The sequence below is a fragment of the Oncorhynchus nerka genome, linkage group LG28 (assembly GCF_034236695.1).
Source record: "Oncorhynchus nerka isolate Pitt River linkage group LG28, Oner_Uvic_2.0, whole genome shotgun sequence".
NCBI classification, from domain to species: Eukaryota; Metazoa; Chordata; class Actinopteri; order Salmoniformes; family Salmonidae; genus Oncorhynchus; species Oncorhynchus nerka.
The window spans coordinates 12394080-12417521 of NC_088423.1; the positions used below are offsets into that span (position 1 = coordinate 12394080).

Here is a 23442-nt window from a genome sequence, read left to right on the forward strand (position 1 = left end):
TATCATGTCTGTCTGGAGTATACAGTATTATCATGTCTCTCTGTCTGGAGTATACAGTATTATCATCTCTCTGTCTGGAGTATACAGTATTATCATCTCTCTGTCTGGAGTATACAGTATTATCATCTCTCTCTGTCTGGAGTATACAGTATTATCATGTCTGTCTGGAGTATACAGTATTGTCATCTCTCTCTGTCTGGAGTATACAGTATTATCATGTCTGTCTGGAGTATACAGTATTATCATTTCTCTCTGTCTAGATTATACAGTATTATCATCTCTCTCTGTCTGGAGTATACAGTATTATCATGTCTGTCTGGAGTATACAGTATTATCATCTCTCTCTGTCTGGAGTATACAGTATTATCATGTCTGTCTGGAGTATACAGTATTATCATCTCTCTGTCTGGAGTATACAGTATTATCATCTCTCTGTCTGGAGTATACAGTATTATCATCTCTCTGTCTGGAGTATACAGTATTATCATCTCTCTCTGTCTGGAGTATACAGTATTATCATCTCTCTGTCTGGAGTATACAGTATTATCATCTCTCTGTCTGGAGTATACAGTATTATCATCTCTCTGTCTGGAGTATACAGTATTATCATCTCTCTCTGTCTGGAGTATACAGTATTATCATCTCTCTGTCTGGAGTATACAGTATTATCATCTCTCTGTCTGGAGTATACAGTATTATCATGTCTGTCTGGAGTATACAGTATTATCATCTCTCTCTGTCTGGAGTATACAGTATTATCATCTCTCTCTGTCTGGAGTATACAGTATTATCATCTCTCTGTCTGGAGTATACAGTATTATCATCTCTCTGTCTGGAGTATACAGTATTATCATGTCTGTCTGGAGTATACAGTATTATCATCTCTCTCTGTCTGGAGTATACAGTATTATCATGTCTGTCTGGAGTATACAGTATTATCATCTCTCTCTGTCTGGAGTATACAGTATTATCATGTCTCTCTGTCTGGAGTATACAGTATTATCATGTCTCTCTGTCTGGAGTATACAGTATTATCATGTCTCTCTGTCTGGAGTATACAGTATTATCATGTCTCTCTGTCTGGAGTATACAGTATTATCATGTCTCTCTGTCTGGAGTATACAGTATTATCATCTCTCTGTCTGGAGTATACAGTATTATCATCTCTCTGTCTGGAGTATACAGTATTATCATCTCTCTCTGTCTGGAGTATACAGTATTATCATGTCTCTCTGTCTGGAGTATACAGTATTATCATCTCTCTCTGTCTGGAGTATACAGTATTATCATCTCTCTGTCTGGAGTATACAGTATTATCATCTCTCTCTGTCTGGAGTATACAGTATTATCATGTCTGTCTGGAGTATACAGTATTATCATCTCTCTCTGTCTGGAGTATACAGTATTATCATCTCTCTGGAGTATACTGTCTGGAGTATACAGTATTATCATCTCTCTGTCTGGATATACAGTATTATCTGTCTGGAGTATACAGTATTATCACGTCTCTCTGTCTGGAGTATACAGTATTATCATCTCTCTCTGTCTGGAGTATACAGTATTATCATCTCTCTCTGTCTGGAGTATACAGTATTATCATGTCTGTCTGGAGTATACAGTATTATCATGTCTGTCTGGAGTATACAGTATTATCATGTCTCTCTGTCTGGAGTATACAGTATTATCATCTCTCTGTCTGGAGTATACAGTATTATCATCTCTCTGTCTGGAGTATACAGTATTATCATCTCTCTGTCTGGAGTATACAGTATTATCATCTCTCTGTCTGGAGTATACAGTATTATCATCTCTCTCTGTCTGGAGTATACAGTATTATCATCTCTCTCTGTCTGGAGTATACAGTATTATCATGTCTCTGTCTGGAGTATACAGTATTATCATCTCTCTCTGTCTGGAGTATACAGTATTATCATGGGAGTATACAGTATTATCATGTCTGTCTGTGGAGTATACAGTATTATCATGGCTCTCTGTCTGGAGTATACAGTATTATCACGTCTCTCTGTCTGGAGTATACAGTATTATCATCTCTCTCTGTCTGGAGTATACAGTATTATCATCTCTCTCTGTCTGGATTATACAGTATTATCATGTCTGTCTGGAGTATACAGTATTGTCATCTCTCTGTGTCTGGAGTATACAGTATTATCATGTCTGTCTGGAGTATACAGTATTATCATGTCTGTCTGGAGTATACAGTATTATCATCTCTCTCTGTCTGGAGTATACAGTATTATCATGTCTCTCTGTCTGGAGTATACAGTATTATCATCTCTCTCTGTCTGGATTATACAGTATTATCATGTCTGTCTGGAGTATACAGTATTGTCATCTCTCTGTCTGGAGTATACAGTATTATCATGTCTGTCTGGAGTATACAGTATTATCATCTCTCTCTGTCTGGAGTATACAGTATTATCATGTCTCTCTGTCTGGAGTATACAGTATTATCATGTCTCTCTGTCTGGAGTATACAGTATTATCATGTCTCTGTCTGGAGTATACAGTATTATCATGTCTCTCTGTCTGGAGTATACAGTATTATCATCTCTGGAGTATACTGTCTGGAGTATACAGTATTATCATCTCTCTCTGTCTGGAGTATACAGTATTATCATGTCTGTCTGGAGTATACAGTATTATCATCTCTCTGTCTGGAGTATCATGTCTGTCTGGAGTATACAGTATTATCATCTCTCTCTGTCTGGAGTATACAGTATTATCATCTCTCTCTGTCTGGAGTATACTATTATCTGTCTGGAGTATACAGTATTATCATCTCTCTCTGTCTGGAGTATACAGTATTATCATCTCTCTGTCTGGAGTATACAGTATTATCATGTCTCTCTGTCTGGAGTATACAGTATTATCATCTCTCTCTGTCTGGAGTATACAGTATTATCATCTCTCTCTGTCTGGAGTATACAGTATTATCATGTCTGTCTGGAGTATACAGTATTATCATGTCTCTCTGTCTGGAGTATACAGTATTATCATGTCTCTCTGTCTGGAGTATACAGTATTATCATCTCTCTGTCTGGAGTATACAGTATTATCATGTCTCTCTGTCTGGAGTATACAGTATTATCATGTCTCTCTGTCTGGAGTATACAGTATTATCATGTCTCTCTGTCTGGAGTATACAGTATTATCATGTCTCTCTGTCTGGAGTATACAGTATTATCATGTCTCTCTGTCTGGAGTATACAGTATTATCATCTCTCTCTGTCTGGAGTATACAGTCTCTGTCTGGAGTATATCAGTATTATCATCTCTCTGTCTGGAGTATACAGTATTATCATCTCTCTCTGTCTGGAGTATACAGTATTATCATCTCTCTCTGTCTGGAGTATACAGTATTATCATCTCTCTGTCTGGAGTATACAGTATTATCATCTCTCTGTCTGGAGTATACAGTATTATCATCTCTCTCTGTCTGGAGTATACAGTATTATCATCTCTCTGTCTGGAGTATACAGTATTATCATCTCTCTCTGTCTGGAGTATACAGTATTATCATCTCTCTGTCTGGAGTATACAGTATTATCATGTCTGTCTGGAGTATACAGTATTATCATGTCTCTGTCTGGAGTATACAATATTATCATGTCTGTCTGGAGTATACAGTATTATCATCTCTCTCTGTCTGGAGTACAGTATTATCATGTCTGTCTGGAGTATACATATTATCATCTCTGTCTGGAGTATACAGTATTATCATGTCTCTGGAGTATGTCTGGTCTGGAGTATACAGTATTATCATCTCTCTGTCTGGAGTATACAGTATTATCATCTCTCTGTCTGGAGTATACAGTATTATCATCTCTCTCTGTCTGGAGTATACAGTATTATCATCTCTCTGTCTGGAGTATACAGTATTATCATCTCTCTGTCTGGAGTATACAGTATTATCATCTCTCTCTGTCTGGAGTATACAGTATTATCATCTCTCTGTCTGGAGTATACAGTATTATCATCTCTCTCTGTCTGGAGTATACAGTATTATCATGTCTCTCTGTCTGGAGTATACAGTATTATCATGTCTCTCTGTCTGGAGTATACAGTATTATCATGTCTCTCTGTCTGGAGTATACAGTATTATCATCTCTCTGTCTGGAGTATACAGTATTATCATCTCTCTGTCTGGAGTATACAGTATTATCATCTCTCTCTGTCTGGAGTATACAGTATTATCATGTCTGTCTGGAGTATACAGTATTATCATGGCTCTCTGTCTGGAGTATACAGTATTATCACGTCTGTCTGTATACAGTATTATCATGGTCTGGAGTATACAGTATTATCATCTGTCTCTGTCTGGAGTATACAGTATTATCATATACAGTATTATCTCTCTGTCTGGAGTATACAGTATTATCATCTCTCTCTGTCTGGAGTATACAGTATTATCATGTCTGTCTGGAGTATACAGTATTATCATCTCTCTCTGTCTGGAGTATACAGTATTATCATGTCTGTCTGGAGTATACAGTATTATCATCTCTCTCTGTCTGGAGTATACAGTATTATCATGTCTCTCTGTCTGGAGTATACAGTATTATCATGTCTCTCTGTCTGGAGTATACAGTATTATCATGTCTCTCTGTCTGGAGTATACAGTATTATCATGTCTCTCTGTCTGGAGTATACAGTATTATCAGTATTATCATATTATCATCTCTCTCTGTCTGGAGTATACAGTATTATCATCTCTCTCTGTCTGGAGTATACAGTATTATCATGTCTCTGGAGTATACTGTCTGGAGTATACAGTATTATCATGTCTCTCTGTCTGGAGTATACAGTATTATCATCTCTCTCTGTCTGGAGTATACAGTATTATCATGTCTCTCTGTCTGGAGTATACAGTATTATCATCTCTCTCTGTCTGGAGTATACAGTATTATCATCTCTCTCTGTCTGGAGTATACAGTATTATCATGTCTATACTATTATCATGTCTGGAGTATACAGTATTATCATCTCTCTCTGTCTGGAGTCTCTGTCTGTCTGGAGTATACAGTATTATCATCTCTCTCTGTCTGGAGTATACAGTATTATCATGTCTCTCTGTCTGGAGTATACAGTATTATCATGTCTCTCTGTCTGGAGTATACAGTATTATCATGTCTCTCTGTCTGGAGTATACAGTATTATCATCTCTCTCTCTGTCTGGAGTATACAGTATTATCATCTCTCTGTCTGGAGTATACAGTATTATCATCTCTCTCTGTCTGGAGTATACAGTATTATCATGTCTGTCTGGAGTATACAGTATTATCATGTCTCTCTGTCTGGAGTATACAGTATTATCATGTCTCTCTGTCTGGAGTATACAGTATTATCATCTCTCTGTCTGGAGTATACAGTATTATCATCTCTCTGTCTGGAGTATACAGTATTATCATCTCTCTCTGTCTGGAGTATACAGTATTATCATCTCTCTGTCTGGAGTATACAGTATTATCATCTCTCTCTGTCTGGAGTATACAGTATTATCATGTCTGTCTGGAGTATACAGTATTATCATCTCTCTGTCTGGAGTATACAGTATTATCATCTCTCTCTGTCTGGAGTATACAGTATTATCATGGTCTGGAGTATACAGTATTATCATGTCTCTCTGTCTGGAGTATACAGTATTATCATCTCTCTGTCTGGAGTATACAGTATTATCATCTCTCTCTGTCTGGATTATACAGTATTATCATCTCTCTCTGTCTGGAGTATACAGTATTATCATCTCTCTGTCTGGAGTATACAGTATTATCATCTCTCTCTGTCTGGAGTATACAGTATTATCATCTCTCTCTGGAGTATACAGTATTATCATCTCTCTGTCTGGAGTATACAGTATTATCATGGAGTATACTCTCTCTGTCTGGAGTATACAGTATTATCATGTCTGTCTGGAGTATACAGTATTATCATCTCTCTCTGTCTGGATTATACAGTATTATCATGTCTGTCTGGAGTATACAGTATTATCATCTCTCTGTCTGGAGTATACAGTATTATCATCTCTCTGTCTGGAGTATACAGTATTATCATCTCTCTCTGTCTGGATTATACAGTATTATCATGTCTGTCTGGAGTATACAGTATTGTCATCTCTCTCTGTCTGGATTATCATGTCTGTCTGGATATACAGTATTATCATGTCTGTCTGGAGTATACAGTATTATCATCTCTCTGTCTGGATCTCTCTGTCTGGAGTATACAGTATTATCATGTCTCTCTGTCTGGAGTATACAGTATTATCATGTCTCTCTGTCTGGAGTATACAGTATTATCATCTCTCTCTGTCTGGAGTATACAGTATTATCATCTCTCTCTGTCTGGAGTATACAGTATTATCATCTCTCTCTGTCTGGAGTATACAGTATTATCATGTCTCTCTGTCTGGAGTATACAGTATTATCATCTCTCTGGAGTATACAGTATTATCATCTGTCTGGAGTATACAGTATTATCATCTCTCTGTCTGGAGTATACAGTATTATCATGTCTCTCTGTCTGGAGTATACAGTATTATCATGTCTCTCTGTCTGGAGTATACAGTATTATCATCTCTCTGTCTGGAGTATACAGTATTATCATGTCTCTCTGTCTGGAGTATACAGTATTATCATGTCTCTCTGTCTGGAGTATACAGTATTATCATCTCTCTCTGTCTGGAGTATACAGTATTATCATCTCTCTGTCTGGAGTATACAGTATTATCATGTCTCTGTCTGGAGTATACAGTATTATCATGTCTCTCTGTCTGGAGTATACAGTATTATCATCTCTCTCTGTCTGGAGTATACAGTATTATCATCTCTCTCTGTCTGGAGTATACAGTATTATCATCTCTCTCTGTCTGGAGTATACAGTATTATCATCTCTCTCTGTCTGGAGTATACAGTATTATCACGTCTCTCTGTCTGGAGTATACAGTATTATCATCTCTCTCTGTCTGGATTATACAGTATTATCATCTCTCTCTGTCTGGAGTATACAATATTATCATGTCTGTCTGGAGTATACAGTATTATCATGTCTCTGTGTCTGGAGTATACAGTATTGTCATCTCTCTGTCTGGAGTATACAGTATTATCATCTCTCTCTGTCTGGATTATACAGTATTATCATGTCTGTCTGGAGTATACAGTATTATCATGTCTCTCTGTCTGGAGTATACAGTATTATCATCTCTCTGTCTGGAGTATACAGTATTATCATCTCTCTGTCTGGATTATACAGTATTATCATCTCTCTCTGTCTGGAGTATACAGTATTATCATGGCTCTCTGTCTGGATTATACAGTATTATCATGGCTCTCTGTCTGGATTATACAGTATTATCATCTCTCTGTCTGGAGTATACAGTATTATCATCTCTCTGTCTGGATTATACAGTATTATCATCTCTCTCTGTCTGGAGTATACAGTATTATCATGGCTCTCTGTCTGGAGTATACAGTATTATCATGTCTCTGTCTGGAGTATACTATTATCATGGTCTGGAGTATACAGTATTATCATGGCTCTCTGTCTGGAGTATACAGTATTATCATCTCTCTGTCTGGAGTATACAGTATTATCATCTCTCTCTGTCTGGAGTATACAGTATTATCATCTCTCTCTGTCTGGAGTATACAGTATTATCATCTCTCTCTGTCTGGAGTATACAGTATTATCATCTCTCTGTCTGGAGTATACAGTATTATCATCTCTCTCTGTCTGGAGTATACAGTATTATCATCTCTCTCTGTCTGGATTATCATCTCTCTCTGTCTGGAGTATACAGTATTATCATCTCTCTGTCTGGAGTATACAGTATTATCATCTCTCTGTCTGGAGTATACAGTATTATCATGTCTCTCTGTCTGGAGTATACAGTATTATCATGTCTCTCTGTCTGGAGTATACAGTATTATCATCTCTCTCTGTCTGGAGTATACAGTATTATCATGTCTGTCTGGAGTATACAGTATTATCATCTCTCTCTGTCTGGAGTATACAGTATTATCATGTCTCTCTGTCTGGAGTATACAGTATTATCATCTCTCTCTGTCTGGAGTATACAGTATTATCATGTCTCTCTGTCTGGAGTATACAGTATTATCATGTCTCTCTGTCTGGAGTATACAGTATTATCATGTCTCTCTGTCTGGAGTATACAGTATTATCATCTCTCTCTGTCTGGAGTATACAGTATTATCATGTCTCTCTGTCTGGAGTATACAGTATTATCATCTCTCTCTGTCTGGAGTATACAGTATTATCATCTCTCTCTGTCTGGAGTATACAGTATTATCATCTCTCTCTGTCTGGAGTATACAGTATTATCATCTCTCTGTGTCTGGAGTATACAGTATTATCATCTCTCTGTCTGGAGTATACAGTATTATCATCTCTCTCTGTCTGGAGTATACAGTATTATCATGTCTGTCTGGAGTATACAGTATTATCATGGCTCTCTGTCTGGAGTATACAGTATTATCATCTCTCTGTCTGGAGTATACAGTATTATCATCTCTCTGTCTGGAGTATACAGTATTATCATCTCTCTCTGTCTGGAGTATACAGTATTATCATCTCTCTGTCTGGAGTATACAGTATTATCATGTCTCTCTGTCTGGAGTATACAGTATTATCATCTCTCTGTCTGGAGTATACAGTATTATCATCTCTCTCTGTCTGGATTATACAGTATTATCATCTCTCTCTGTCTGGAGTATACAGTATTATCATCTCTCTCTGTCTGGAGTATACAGTATTATCATCTCTCTGTCTGGAGTATACAGTATTATCATGTCTGTCTGGAGTATACAGTATTATCATGTCTCTGTCTGGAGTATACAGTATTATCATCTCTCTGTCTGGAGTATACAGTATTATCATCTCTCTCTGTCTGGAGTATACAGTATTATCATCTCTCTCTGTCTGGAGTATACAGTATTATCATCTCTCTGTCTGGAGTATACAGTATTATCATCTCTCTGTCTGGAGTATACAGTATTATCATGTCTGTCTGGAGTATACAGTATTATCATCTCTCTCTGTCTGGAGTATACAGTATTATCATCTCTCTCTGTCTGGAGTATACAGTATTATCATGTCTGTCTGGAGTATACAGTATTGTCATCTCTCTGTCTGGAGTATACAGTATTATCATCTCTCTGTCTGGAGTATACAGTATTATCATCTCTCTCTGTCTGGAGTATACAGTATTATCATGTCTCTCTGTCTGGAGTATACAGTATTATCATGTCTCTCTGTCTGGAGTATACAGTATTATCATGTCTCTCTGTCTGGAGTATACAGTATTATCATGTCTCTCTGTCTGGAGTATACAGTATTATCATCTCTCTCTGTCTGGAGTATACAGTATTATCATCTCTCTCTGTCTGGAGTATACAGTATTATCATGTCTCTCTGTCTGGAGTATACAGTATTATCATGCCTCTCTGTCTGGAGTATACAGTATTATCATGTATTATCATCTCTGTCTGGAGTATACAGTATTATCATCTCTCTCTGTCTGGAGTATACAGTATTATCATGTCTCTCTGTCTGGAGTATACAGTATTATCATCTCTCTCTGTCTGGAGTATACAGTATTATCATCTCTCTCTGTCTGGAGTATACAGTATTATCATCTCTCTCTGTCTGGAGTATACAGTATTATCATGTCTGTCTGGAGTATACAGTATTATCATCTCTGGAGTATACAGTATTATCATGTCTGGTCTGGAGTATACAGTATTATCATGTATTATCTCTCTGTCTGGAGTATACAGTATTATCATGTCTCTCTGTCTGGAGTATACAGTATTATCATCTCTCTGTCTGGAGTATACAGTATTATCATCTCTCTCTGTCTGGAGTATACAGTATTATCATGTCTGTCTGGAGTATACAGTATTATCATCTCTCTCTGTCTGGAGTATACAGTATTATCATCTCTCTGTCTGGAGTATACAGTATTATCATGTCTGTCTGGAGTATACAGTATTATCATCTCTCTCTGTCTGGAGTATACAGTATTATCATGTCTCTCTGTCTGGAGTATACAGTATTATCATGTCTCTCTGTCTGGAGTATACAGTATTATCATCTCTCTGTCTGGAGTATACAGTATTATCATCTCTCTGTCTGGAGTATACAGTATTATCATCTCTCTGTCTGGAGTATACAGTATTATCATCTCTCTCTGTCTGGAGTATACAGTATTATCATGGTATTATCATGTCTGTCTGGAGTATACAGTATTATCATGTCTCTCTGTCTGGAGTATACAGTATTATCATGTCTCTCTGTCTGGAGTATACAGTATTATCATCTCTCTCTGTCTGGAGTATACAGTATTATCATGTCTCTCTGTCTGGAGTATACAGTATTATCATCTCTCTCTGTCTGGATTATACAGTATTATCATCTCTCTCTGTCTGGAGTATACAGTATTATCATCTCTCTGTCTGGAGTATACAGTATTATCATCTCTCTCTGTCTGGAGTATACAGTATTATCATCTCTCTCTGTCTGGATATACAGTATTATCATCTCTCTCTGTCTGTCTGGAGTATACAGTATTATCATCTCTCTCTGTCTGGAGTATACAGTATTATCATCTCTCTCTGTCTGGAGTATACAGTATTATCATCTCTCTGTCTGGAGTATACAGTATTATCATGTCTGTCTGGAGTATACAGTATTATCATCTCTCTCTGTCTGGAGTATACAGTATTATCATGTCTCTCTGTCTGGAGTATACAGTATTATCATCTCTCTCTGTCTGGAGTATACAGTATTATCATCTCTCTCTGTCTGGAGTATACAGTATTATCATGTCTCTCTGTCTGGAGTATACAGTATTATCATGTCTGTCTGGAGTATACAGTATTGTCATCTCTCTGTGTCTGGAGTATACAGTATTATCATGTCTGTCTGGAGTATACAGTATTATCATGTCTGTCTGGAGTATACAGTATTATCATGTCTCTCTGTCTGGAGTATACAGTATTATCATCTCTCTGTCTGGAGTATACAGTATTATCATCTCTCTGTCTGGATTATACAGTATTATCATCTCTCTCTGTCTGGAGTATACAGTATTATCATGGCTCTCTGTCTGGATTATACAGTATTATCATGGCTCTCTGTCTGGATTATACAGTATTATCATCTCTCTGTCTGGAGTATACAGTATTATCATCTCTCTGTCTGGATTATACAGTATTATCATCTCTCTCTGTCTGGAGTATACAGTATTATCATGGCTCTCTGTCTGGATTATACAGTATTATCATGGCTCTCTGTCTGGATTATACAGTATTATCATGTCTGTCTGGAGTATACAGTATTATCATGGCTCTCTGTCTGGAGTATACAGTATTATCATCTCTCTCTGTCTGGAGTATACAGTATTATCATCTCTCTGTCTGGAGTATACAGTATTATCATCTCTCTCTGTCTGGAGTATACAGTATTATCATCTCTCTCTGTCTGGATTATACAGTATTATCATCTCTCTCTGTCTGGAGTATACAGTATTATCATCTCTCTGTCTGGAGTATACAGTATTATCATCTCTCTCTGTCTGGAGTATACAGTATTATCATCTCTCTCTGTCTGGAGTATACAGTATTATCATCTCTCTGTCTGGAGTATACAATATTATCATGTCTGTCTGGAGTATACAGTATTATCATCTCTCTCTGTCTGGATTATACAGTATTATCATGTCTCTGTCTGGAGTATACAGTATTATCATGTCTGTCTGGAGTATACAGTATTATCATCTCTGTCTGGAGTATACAGTATTATCATGTCTCTCTGTCTGGAGTATACAGTATTATCATCTCTCTCTGTCTGGATATACAGTATTATCATCTCTCTCTGTCTGGAGTATACAGTATTATCATCTCTCTCTGTCTGGAGTATACAGTATTATCATCTCTCTCTGTCTGGAGTATACAGTATTATCAGTATTATCATCTCTGTCTGGATACAGTATTCTCTCTCTGTCTGGAGTATACAGTATTATCATCTCTCTCTGTCTGGAGTATACAGTATTATCATCTCTCTCTGTCTGGAGTATACAGTATTATCATGTCTCTCTGTCTGGAGTATACAGTATTATCATGTCTCTCTGTCTGGAGTATACAGTATTATCATGTCTCTCTGTCTGGAGTATACAGTATTATCATGTCTCTCTGTCTGGAGTATACAGTATTATCATCTCTCTGTCTGGAGTATACAGTATTATCATGTCTGTCTGGAGTATACAGTATTATCATCTCTCTGTCTGGAGTATACAGTATTATCATGTCTCTCTGTCTGGAGTATACAGTATTATCATGTCTGTCTGTCTGGAGTATACAGTATTATCATGTCTCTCTCTGTCTGGAGTATACAGTATTATCATCTCTCTGTCTGGAGTATACAGTATTATCATGTCTGTCTGGAGTATACAGTATTATCATGTCTCTCTGTCTGGATATATACAGTATTATCATCTCTCTCTGTCTGGAGTATACAGTATTATCATGTCTCTCTGTCTGGAGTATACAGTATTATCACGTCTCTCTGTCTGGAGTATACAGTATTATCATCTCTCTCTGTCTGGAGTATACAGTATTATCATCTCTCTCTGTCTGGAGTATACAGTATTATCATGTCTCTCTGTCTGGAGTATACAGTATTATCATCTCTCTCTGTCTGGAGTATACAGTATTATCATCTCTCTCTGTCTGGAGTATACAGTATTATCATCTCTCTCTGTCTGGAGTATACAGTATTATCATCTCTCTCTGTCTGGATTATCATCTCTCTGTCATCTCTCTCTGTCTGGAGTATACAGTATTATCATCTCTCTGTCTGGAGTATACAGTATTATCATGTCTCTGTCTGGAGTATACAGTATTATCATCTCTCTCTGTCTGGATTATACAGTATTATCATCTCTCTGTCTGGATTATACAGTCTGGTCTGGAGTATACAGTATTATCATGTCTGTCTGGAGTATACAGTATTGTCATCTCTCTGTCTGGAGTATACAGTATTATCATCTCTCTCTGTCTGGATTATACAGTATTATCATGTCTGTCTGGAGTATACAGTATTATCATGGCTCTCTGTCTGGAGTATACAGTATTATCATGTCTGTCTGGAGTATACAGTATTATCATGTCTCTCTGTCTGGAGTATACAGTATTATCATCTCTCTCTGTCTGGATTATACAGTATTATCATCTCTCTCTGTCTGGAGTATACAGTATTATCATGTCTGTCTGGAGTATACAGTATTATCATGTCTGTCTGGAGTATACAGTATTATCATCTCTCTGTCTGGAGTATACAGTATTATCATCTCTCTCTGTCTGGATTATACAGTATTGTCATCTCTCTGTCTGGAGTATACAGTATTATCATGTCTCTGTCTGGAGTATACAGTATTATCATGTCTCTGGAGTATACAGTATTATCATGTCTGTCTGGAGTATACAGTATTATCATGTCTGTCTGGAGTATACAGTATTATCATGTCTCTCTGTCTGGAGTATACAGTATTATCATCTCTCTCTGTCTGGAGTATACAGTATTATCATCTCTCTGTCTGGAGTATACAGTATTATCATCTCTCTCTGTCTGGAGTATACAGTATTATCATCTCTCTCTGTCTGGAGTATACAGTATTATCATCTCTCTGTCTGGAGTATACAGTATTATCATCTCTCTCTGTCTGGAGTATACAGTATTATCATCTCTCTCTGTCTGGAGTATACAGTATTATCATCTCTCTCTGTCTGGAGTATACAGTATTATCATGTCTCTCTGTCTGGAGTATACAGTATTATCATCTCTCTCTGTCTGGAGTATACAGTATTATCATCTCTCTCTGTCTGGAGTATACAGTATTATCATCTCTCTCTGTCTGGATTATACAGTATTGTCATCTCTCTGTCTGGAGTATACAGTATTATCATGTCTGTCTGGAGTATACAGTATTATCATGTCTCTCTGTCTGGAGTATACAGTATTATCATCTCTCTCTGTCTGGAGTATACAATATTATCATGTCTGTCTGGAGTATACAATATTATCATGTCTGTCTGGAGTATACAGTATTATCATCTCTCTCTGTCTGGATTATACAGTATTGTCATCTCTCTGTCTGGAGTATACAGTATTATCATCTCTCTCTGTCTGGATTATACAGTATTATCATGTCTGTCTGGAGTATACAGTATTATCATGGCTCTCTGTCTGGAGTATACAGTATTATCATGTCTGTCTGGAGTATACAGTATTATCATGTCTGTCTGGAGTATACAGTATTATCATGTCTGTCTGGATTATACAGTATTATCATGTCTGTCTGGAGTATACAGTATTATCATGGCTCTCTGTCTGGAGTATACAGTATTATCATCTCTCTCTGTCTGGATTATACAGTATTATCATCTCTCTCTGTCTGGAGTATACAGTATTATCATGTCTGTCTGGAGTATACAGTATTGTCATCTCTCTCTGTCTGGAGTATACAGTATTGTCATCTCTCTCTGTCTGGAGTATACAGTATTATCATGTCTGTCTGGAGTATACAGTATTGTCATCTCTCTCTGTCTGGAGTATACAGTATTATCATGTCTGTCTGGAGTATACAGTATTGTCATCTCTCTCTGTCTGGAGTATACAGTATTGTCATCTCTCTGTCTGGAGTATACAGTATTATCATCTCTCTCTGTCTGGAGTATACAGTATTATCATGTCTGTCTGGAGTATACAGTATTGTCATCTCTCTCTGTCTGGAGTATACAGTATTATCATGTCTCTCTGTCTGGAGTATACAGTATTATCATGTCTCTCTGTCTGGAGTATACAGTATTATCATGTCTCTCTGTCTGGAGTATACAGTATTATCATGTCTCTCTGTCTGGAGTATACAGTATTATCATGTCTGTCTCTCGCTCTCCCTCTCAGGTCAGTTCTATGCCCCTGGTGGAGAGAAAGAGTGTGTGTTGGGGCTAACTTCAGACCAGGAGAACAACATCCTGGTCACTGGAGACACAGCAGGGTGTGTTCAGGTCTGGGACATCTCTCAGTACGCGCTATGCATCACACAGGAGGTCAGGGTTGGTGTGTGTACATGTATGTGAATGTGTGAGAGTTTTTGAGTATTGTAAATGCAAATGTAGGATACACCTCTGTTTTATGTGTTTTACACTGTACTCTATCTTCACATGTTTCACCTCCCCAGCCCTCCTCAAGCCACCCTCCTCTCCTGCAGTCCTGGAGGGCCCATGAGGGGGCAATAGTGAGTGTTGAAGTGCTGGTGTACACAGAGAGACTCTTCTTCCTCTCTGGCTCTGTGGATGGGACCAGCAGAGTGTGGACGGGGGAGGGAGGGCATGTAGGTTCCTTTGGACAGGAACCACAGTGGAGCCTCACTGACCCAGCCCCTCACCACACCTCCAGGTAGTGAAGTGGTCTATTCTGTCAGTAATCCAGAAGTAGTCCAGTTGGATCAACATCACTAAGCTCTAAACATCTACTGTTTTATGGGTCTCCATTTTTCCTAACTTGTTTTTGTTGTCCTTTGTAACTTCTAGGCCTACCGAGGCTTTCTCAATCTACTCCTTTGTAGTCTTTTATATATAGAACTCCCATTATAGATCTAAAAGTACCACAGAATTAAGCAGTCTGGCCTGGTGTGTCGATGTGGGCTGGCGAATATTTCTGTAAGAACCGGGTGTATTTCTAGACTCAAAAAAAACACAAAATGAGAGATTTGCATCATATGAATGATGTTGAAAGATGTTAAAATGTTGAAGAGGATTTGTAGGAGGCATAGAAGAGGGCTAGGCTGAACTGTAAAGACTGTGTGTGTGTGTGTGTGTGTGTGTGTGTGTGTGTGTGTGTGTGTGTGTGTGTGTGTGTGTGTGTGTGTGTGTGTGTGTGTGTGTGTGTGTGTGTGTGTGTGTGTGTGTGTGTGTGTGTGTGTGTGTGTGTGTGTGTGTGTGTGTGTGTGTGTGTGTGTGTGTGTGTGTGTGTGTGTGTGTGTGTGAATTCTGATGGGAAGCCATGAGAAAGAAATCCTGATGAATTGGCTAACTTTTTCGACAACCACATTGATTGACTCCTGTTGAAAGTTTACTGTAAACATAGCTAAATGAAACCAGATGGAGTTTGGTTCGGTATGGACGCTTTTCAGTAGTGTGTGAGTGAGTGACTGGATATAGAGTCAGCCATAGCAACCGTTTGCTGTTGTGGGGATGTGGTGAACAGAACGTCATCAATCTTCCCAAGGGAAAGAGGCACACACACTAATCAATATGTTATCTGAGGGCAGGCCTGGTGTGACAGTGTGTGTGGTATGGTTTTAGTGGTCATGAGGCCACTGTGGTACAACCCTAGTAAACACTGTAGCATACAAAAACATGTCATTAGATGTTTACTGGACAATTAAGCTCCCTGAAACATAAGTTCTCAAAAAACAGATCATTAGTCAAATGTTTTCTACAAAGTCTCTCTTGAAAGTGATTTATATCAATGATAAGTCAAGGTTAGATGTAAGTTTTTATCAAACTCTGATTTCTATACAGAGACCAGGTAAACAACCTGGCTGTTTTCTGTACAGAGACCAGGTAAACAACCTGGCTGTTTTCTATACAGAGACCAGGTAAACAACCTGGCTGAGGAGGAGAAGGAAGAAAGGGAGAAGAAGATTGAGAGTGAATGTGACCCATCACAGAGCAGCGAGGTCACAGGTCAAACATCTGACCTTTTCAGCGGGGGTCCGGGTTCACCGGAGGAATGGATTTATGAAGGTAACTATTAGCAACAAACAGGTGTTCATACACACAGTCCCCAACGCATGGACAGAAACACACACACACACACACACAGTGGCCCTACGACAGCAGTCTGAAACAGTGGCCCTACGACAGGAGTCTAACACACAGTGGCCCTACGACAGAAGTCTAACACACAGTGGCCCTACAACAGAAGTCTAACACACAGTGGCAGAGGAAGGAGAAAGGTCACTGTAAAGCCAGAGAGGTCATAGCCAGACCCAATAAAACCTGATACTATAATTCAATTTAACTGCGTTATAAAGCATGGACTCTGGACATTCTTGACATTCTAGAACAGTAGAATTGGAGCAGTAGTTTAGTATGTTTGGCAAACGTTCCAGTCAGAACCCAGAGGCTAGAATTGAGGTGTGTGTGTGTGTGTACACGTTCCTCTCCCAGTCTGCCTATGTCCCTGTCAAAATAATTGATTAGCTGTGCTCCTCTTTCAAGCCACACACACACACACACACACACACACACACACACACACACACACACACACACACATGATTATACCCACATTGAACAGTTTCCTCCCTGCAGGGCCTGTAGAGGAAGCCCCAACACCAGAGAACCAGACAGAACCTGTCGGCACAGAGGAGAGCCCTGCTCCAAGTCACGCTCAACACATCAGGGTAAGACTGACTCCATCTCACGCTCCAACACACGCTCCAACTCACGCTCCAACTCACGCTCCAGCACACGCTCCAGCACATCAGGGTAAGACTGACTCCAACTCATGCTCCAACTCATGCTCCAACTCATGCTCCAACTCATGCTCCAACTCATGCTCCAACTCACGCTCCACCTCACGCTCCAACTCACGCTCCAGCACACGCTCCAGCACATCAGGGTAAGACTGACTCCAACTCATGCTCCAACTCATGCTCCAACTCATGCTCCAACTCACGCTCCAACTCACGCTCCAACTCACGCTCCAACTCATGCTCCAACTCACGCTCCAACTCACGCTCCAGCACACGCTCCAACTCACGCTCCAACTCATGCTCCAACTCACGCTCCAACTCACGCTCCAACTCACGCTCCAACTCACGCTCCAACTCATGCTCCAACTCACGCTCCAACTCACGCTCCAACTCATGCTCCAACTCAACTCACGCTCCAACTCACGCTCCAGCACACGCTCCAGCACATCAGGGTAAGACTGACTCCAACTCATGCTCCAACTCACGCTCCAGCACACGCTCCAGCACACGCTCCAGCACACGCTCCAGCACATCAGGGTAAGACTGACTCCAACTCACGCTCCAACTCACGCTCCAACTCACGCTCCAGCACACGCTCCAGCACATCAGGGTAAGACTGACTCCAACTCATGCTCCAACTCATGCTCCAACTCATGCTCCAACTCACGCTCCAACTCACGCTCCAACTCACGCTCCAACTCACGCTCCAGCACACGCTCCAGCACATCAGGGTAAGACTGACTCCAACTCATGCTCCAACTCATGCTCCAACTCATGCTCCAACTCATGCTCCAACTCACGCTCCAACTCACGCTCCAGCACACGCTCCAGCACATCAGGGTAAGACCGACTCCAACTCATGCTCCAACTCATGCTCCAACTCATGCTCCAACTCACGCTCCAACTCATGCTCCAACTCACGCTCCAACTCACGCTCCAACTCATGCTCCAACTCATGCTCCAACTCACGCTCCAACTCACGCTCCAGCACACGCTCCAGCACATCAGGGTAAGACTGACTCCAACTCATGCTCCAACTCACGCTCCAAGCACACGCTCCAGCACCCGCTCCAGCACACGCTCCAGCACACGCTCCAGCACATCAGGGTAAGACTGACTCCAACTCACGCGCTCCAACTCACGCTCCAACTCCGCTCCAGCACCCGCTCCAGCACATCAGCTCCAAGCACCCGCTCCAACACCCGCTCATGCTCCAACACCCGCTCCAACACATGCTCCAACTCACGCTCCAACTCACGCTCCAACACCCGCTCCAACTCACGCTCCAACACACGCTCCAGCACACGCTCCAGCACACGCTCCAAGCTCCCGCTCCAACTCATGCTCCAACTCATGCTCCAACTCATGCTCCAACACATCACACACACTCCAACACAAACCCCAACACACAGCAACAGCACATCAATAAGCAACACACTGCAACTCATGCTTTCAACTCATGCTCCAACTCAGAGCTTGTTCTGACTGTTCCAACTGATCACTGACTACCAGAGATAGTCAGAGCACACGTCTCAAACAATAACAAACAATAACAGTGACTTGCTATGACAGTAATATGTGGTTGTTTCACCTACTGTAGCTATCTTAAGATGAATGGAACAACTGTAAGTCTCCAGCACCCTCTCCAGCACTCTCACTCCCTCTCCCTCTCTCCCCTCTCTCCCTCTTTCTTCCTCTTTCTCCCTCTCACTCCCTATCTCACAGACACTAGACCTGGTGGCACAATTCACCCATTTACAACCAGAACCTAATCTCCCTCCCCCTCCCCCAGGTGTCTCAGTGTCACCAGCTGTATGGGGCATCCAGAGGAAGATGGCAGTTAGGAGAGAGGAGGCGGGTATTTGGTGACATCAACGTCAATAACCTCTTCCCCATCACCCGCTTGTGCACCCCTTCCAGGCCTTGGCCGTGCAGGTGACCCGGTCAAAGGTCATCAAACCTGGGTCCATCAGAGCGTGTACAGGCTTTTGTTGCAGCCCAACACTAACCCACCTAATTCAACTACTGTTGATGCATGCACTGTATTGCATTGTATTGTTACTGGGTTTATACACATTTGGCTGATAATGAACTTGACTTTCAACTCTGTGTTTCTTACACCAGCATTATAATAGTAATTGCCAGTAAATAGAACTGAAAGACACCACTGATCAATGCAGAATACATTTTACAACGTAACTCCACATCCTTTAGGCAAAGACTTGTGGCTGCACATTCCATGGTCGGAAGGACTGGAGTAATCAGAAAAAGCATGATGGATAGGGAAGAGTCTCAAACAGAGCAGAAGGAATATTTGCTGTTCTATTTCAGACAGTTTTTGGGGAGAAATGTATTTGTCTGCACCGTTACATAGCAACAGACTCTGGATACAGTTTATTTTCTTCTCTTTCACAATCTCTCTTTATTCCCTTCCTCTATTTCCCTCTCTCTTCCTCTATTTCCCTCTCTCTTCCTCTATTTCCCTCTCTCTTCCTCTTTTAACTTTCCTCTATTTCCCACTCTCTTCCCTATCTCACAGACACTAGACCTGGTGGCACTTCTTTCCTCTATTTCCAACTCAGAACCTCTATTTCCCTCCCTTCCTCTATTTCCCAGGTCTTCTCAGTGTCACCAGCTTCCTCTGGGGGCCTCTCTTCCTATATTTCCCTCTCTCTTCCTCTCTATGGTTCCCATCTCTTCCTCTTTTTCCGTTCAGCTCTTCCTGTATTTCCATCGGGGGCTTTTCCCACCCTTCCAGGCCTTATTTCCCTCTCTCTTCCTGTAGGTCAAAGGTCTCTCCTCTACCTGGGTCCATCAGAGCGTGTCTCAGGCTTTTTCCCTCCCTTCACTAACCCACTCTCTTCCTCTACTTCCCACTGTTTCCTGCTATTTCCCACTGTATTCCTCTATTTCCCATTGTTCCTCTATTTATACACATTTGGCTGATAATGAACTTGACTTCCTCTGTTTCCCACTTCTTCCTCTATTTAATAGTTCCTCTATTTCCCACTCTCTTCCTCTGATTTCCACTCTCTTCCTCAATTTCCCACTCTCTTCCTTTTTCCCACTCTAACCTCTATTTCCATCCTTTATTTCCCACTCTCTTCCTCTATTTCCCACTCTCTTCCTCTAGTCTCTTCCTCTATTTCCCAAGATTTAACTGCAACTTCCTCTATTTCCCACTCTCTTCCTCTATTTCCCACTCTCTGATGGATTTCCCAGAGTCTTCCAGAGCAGAAGGAATATTTCCTGTTCTCTTTTCCCTATCTCTTCCTCTATTTCCCAAGTTTTTGGGGAGAAATGTATTTGTCTGCATTTCCCTCTTACTTCCTCTATTTCCCAGACTCTGGATACAGTTTATTTCCTTCTCTCTTCTTCTCTCTCTATTTCCCTCTCTCTTCCTCTATTTCCCACCCTTCCTCTATTTCCTCTCTCTTCCTCTATTTCCTCTCTTTCCTCTATTTCCCCACTCTCTCCTCCTATTTCCCTGTCATCCTCTTTAACTCTCTTCCTCTATTTCCACTCTCTTCCTCTATTTCCCTCTCTCTTCCTCTATTTCTTCCTCTATTTCCCTATTTCCCTCTCTCTTCCTCTATTTCCCACTCTCTTCCTCTATTTCCCACTCTCTTCCTCTATTTCCCACTCTCTTCCTCTATTTCCCCTCTCTTTCCTCTATTTCCCTCTCTCTTCCTCCTCTTTTCCCACTCTCTTCCTCTATTTCCCCCTGTCTCTCTTCCTCTATTTCCCACTCTCTTCCTCTTTTTCCCACTCTCTTCCTCTATTTCCACTCTCTTCCTCTATCCTCTATTTCCCCTCTGTCTCCTCTATTTCCCTCTCTCTTCCTCTATTTCCCACTCTCTTCCTCTATTTCCCCTGTCCTCTTTTTTCCTCTCTTCCTCTATTTCCCTCTCTCTTCCTCTATTTCCCTCTCCTCTCTTCCTCTATTTCCCACTCTCTCTTCCTCTATTTCCCACTGTCTTCCTCTATTTCCCTCTCCTTATTTCCCCCTCTCTTCCTCTATTTCCCACTCTCTTCCTCTATTTCCCACTTCCTCTATTTCCCACTCTTCCTCTATTTCCCACTCTCTTCCTCTATTTCCCACTCTCTTCCTCTTTTAACTCTCTTTCCTCTATTTCCCACTCTCTTCCTCTATTTCTTCCTCTATTTATCTCTTTAACTCTTCCTCTATTTCTTCCTCTATTTCCCTCTCTTCCCTATCCTCTCTTCTTCCCACTCTATCCCTCTCCTCTTCCTTTCCCTCTCTATTTCTCTTCCTCTATTTCCCACTCTCTTCCTCTATTTCCCTCTCTCCTCCTCTATTTCCCACTCTCTTCCTCTATTTCCCACTCTCTTCCTCTATTTAACTCTCTTTTCCTCTTCCTCTATTTCCCACTTCCTCTTCCTCTCTATTTAACTATCTTCCTCTATTTCCCACTCTCTTTTCCCACTCTATTTCCCTCTCTTTCCTCTATTTCCCACTCTCTTCCTCTATTTCCCACTCTCTTCCTCTATTTAACTATCTTCCTCTATTTCCCACTCTCTTCCTCTATTTCCCCACTCTCTTCCTCTATTTAACTATCTTCCTCTATTTCCCCTCTCTTTCCTCTATTTCCCTCTCTCTTCCTCTATTTCCCTCTCTCTTCCTCTATTTCCCTCTCTTTCCTCTATTTCCCACTCTCTTCCTCTATTTCCCACTCTCTTCCTCTATTTAACTATCTTCCTCTATTTCCCACTCTCTTCCTCTATTTCCCATTTCTCTCTTCCTCTATTTCCCACTCTCTTCCTCCCCCTCTTTCTATTTCCCTCTTCTCTTCCTCTATTTCCCTCTCTCTTCCTCTATTTCCCTCTTCCTCTATTTCCCTCTCTTTCCTCTATTTCCCACTCTCTTCCTCTATTTCCCACTCTCTTCCTCTATTTCCCACTCTCTTTCTCTTTTTTCCCACTCTCTTCCTCTATTTCCCACTCTCTTCCTCTATTTCCCCCTTCCCCTCGTCCCCTGTTGTCTCTATTTCCCTCTCTCTTCCTCTATTTCCCTCTCTCTTCCTCTATTTCCCACTCTCTTCCTCTTTTTCCCACTCTCTTCCTCTATTTCCCCTGTTGTCCTCTATTTCCCCCTGTCGTCCCTCTCTTCCTCTATTTCCTACTCTCTTCCTCTCATTCCCACTCTCTTCCTCTATTTCCCCTGTCGTCCTCTCTTCCTCTTTTTTCCTCTATTTCCCACTCTCTTCCTATATTTCCCCTGTCGTCCTCTCTTCCTCCTATTTCCCTCTCTCTTCAGCTCTCTATTTCCCTCTCTCTTCCTCTATTTCCCTCTCTTTCCTCTATTTCCCTCTGTTGTCCTCTATTTCCCCCTGTTGTCCTCTATTTCCCCCTGTTGTCCTCTATTTCCCCTGTCGTCCTCTCTTCCTCTTTTTCCCTCTCTCTTCCTCTATTTCCCACTCTCTTCCTCTATTTCCCACTCTCTTCCTCTATTTCCCTCTCTCTTCCTCTATTTCCCACTCTCTTCCTCTTTTTCCACTCTCTTCCTCTATTTCCCCCTGTCGTCCTCTATTTCTCTCTCTCTTCCTCTATTTCCATCTCTCTTCCTCTATTTCCCACTCTCTTCCTCTTTTTTCCACTCTCTTCCTCTATTTCCCCCTGTTGTCCTCTATTTCCCCCTGTCGTCCTCTCTTCCTCTATTTCCTACTCTCTTCCTCTTTTTCCCACTCTCTTCCTCTATTTCCCCCTGTCGTCCTCTCTTCCTCTTTTTTCCTCTATTTCCCACTCTCTTCCTATATTTCCCCCTGTCGTCCTCTCTTCCTCTATTTCCCACTCTCTTCCTCTATTTCCCACTCTCTTCCTCTATTTCCCACTCTCTTCCTCTATTT

At 40.6% G+C, this 23442-nt stretch overlaps 1 protein-coding gene across 1 annotated transcript in view; it reads left to right on the top strand.

Moving 5' to 3' along the window:
- The window catches only part of LOC115115734 (WD repeat-containing protein on Y chromosome-like), a 46668-nt gene that overhangs the window by 15656 nt on the left and 7570 nt on the right, over positions 1-23442 (top strand). The window contains 6 exon segments of the mRNA XM_065012641.1: positions 14995-15140; positions 15272-15489; positions 16687-16841; positions 17412-17503; positions 19368-19482; positions 19485-19510. Of these exon segments, the coding sequence (XP_064868713.1) occupies positions 14995-15140; positions 15272-15489; positions 16687-16841; positions 17412-17503; positions 19368-19482; positions 19485-19510 (752 nt within the window).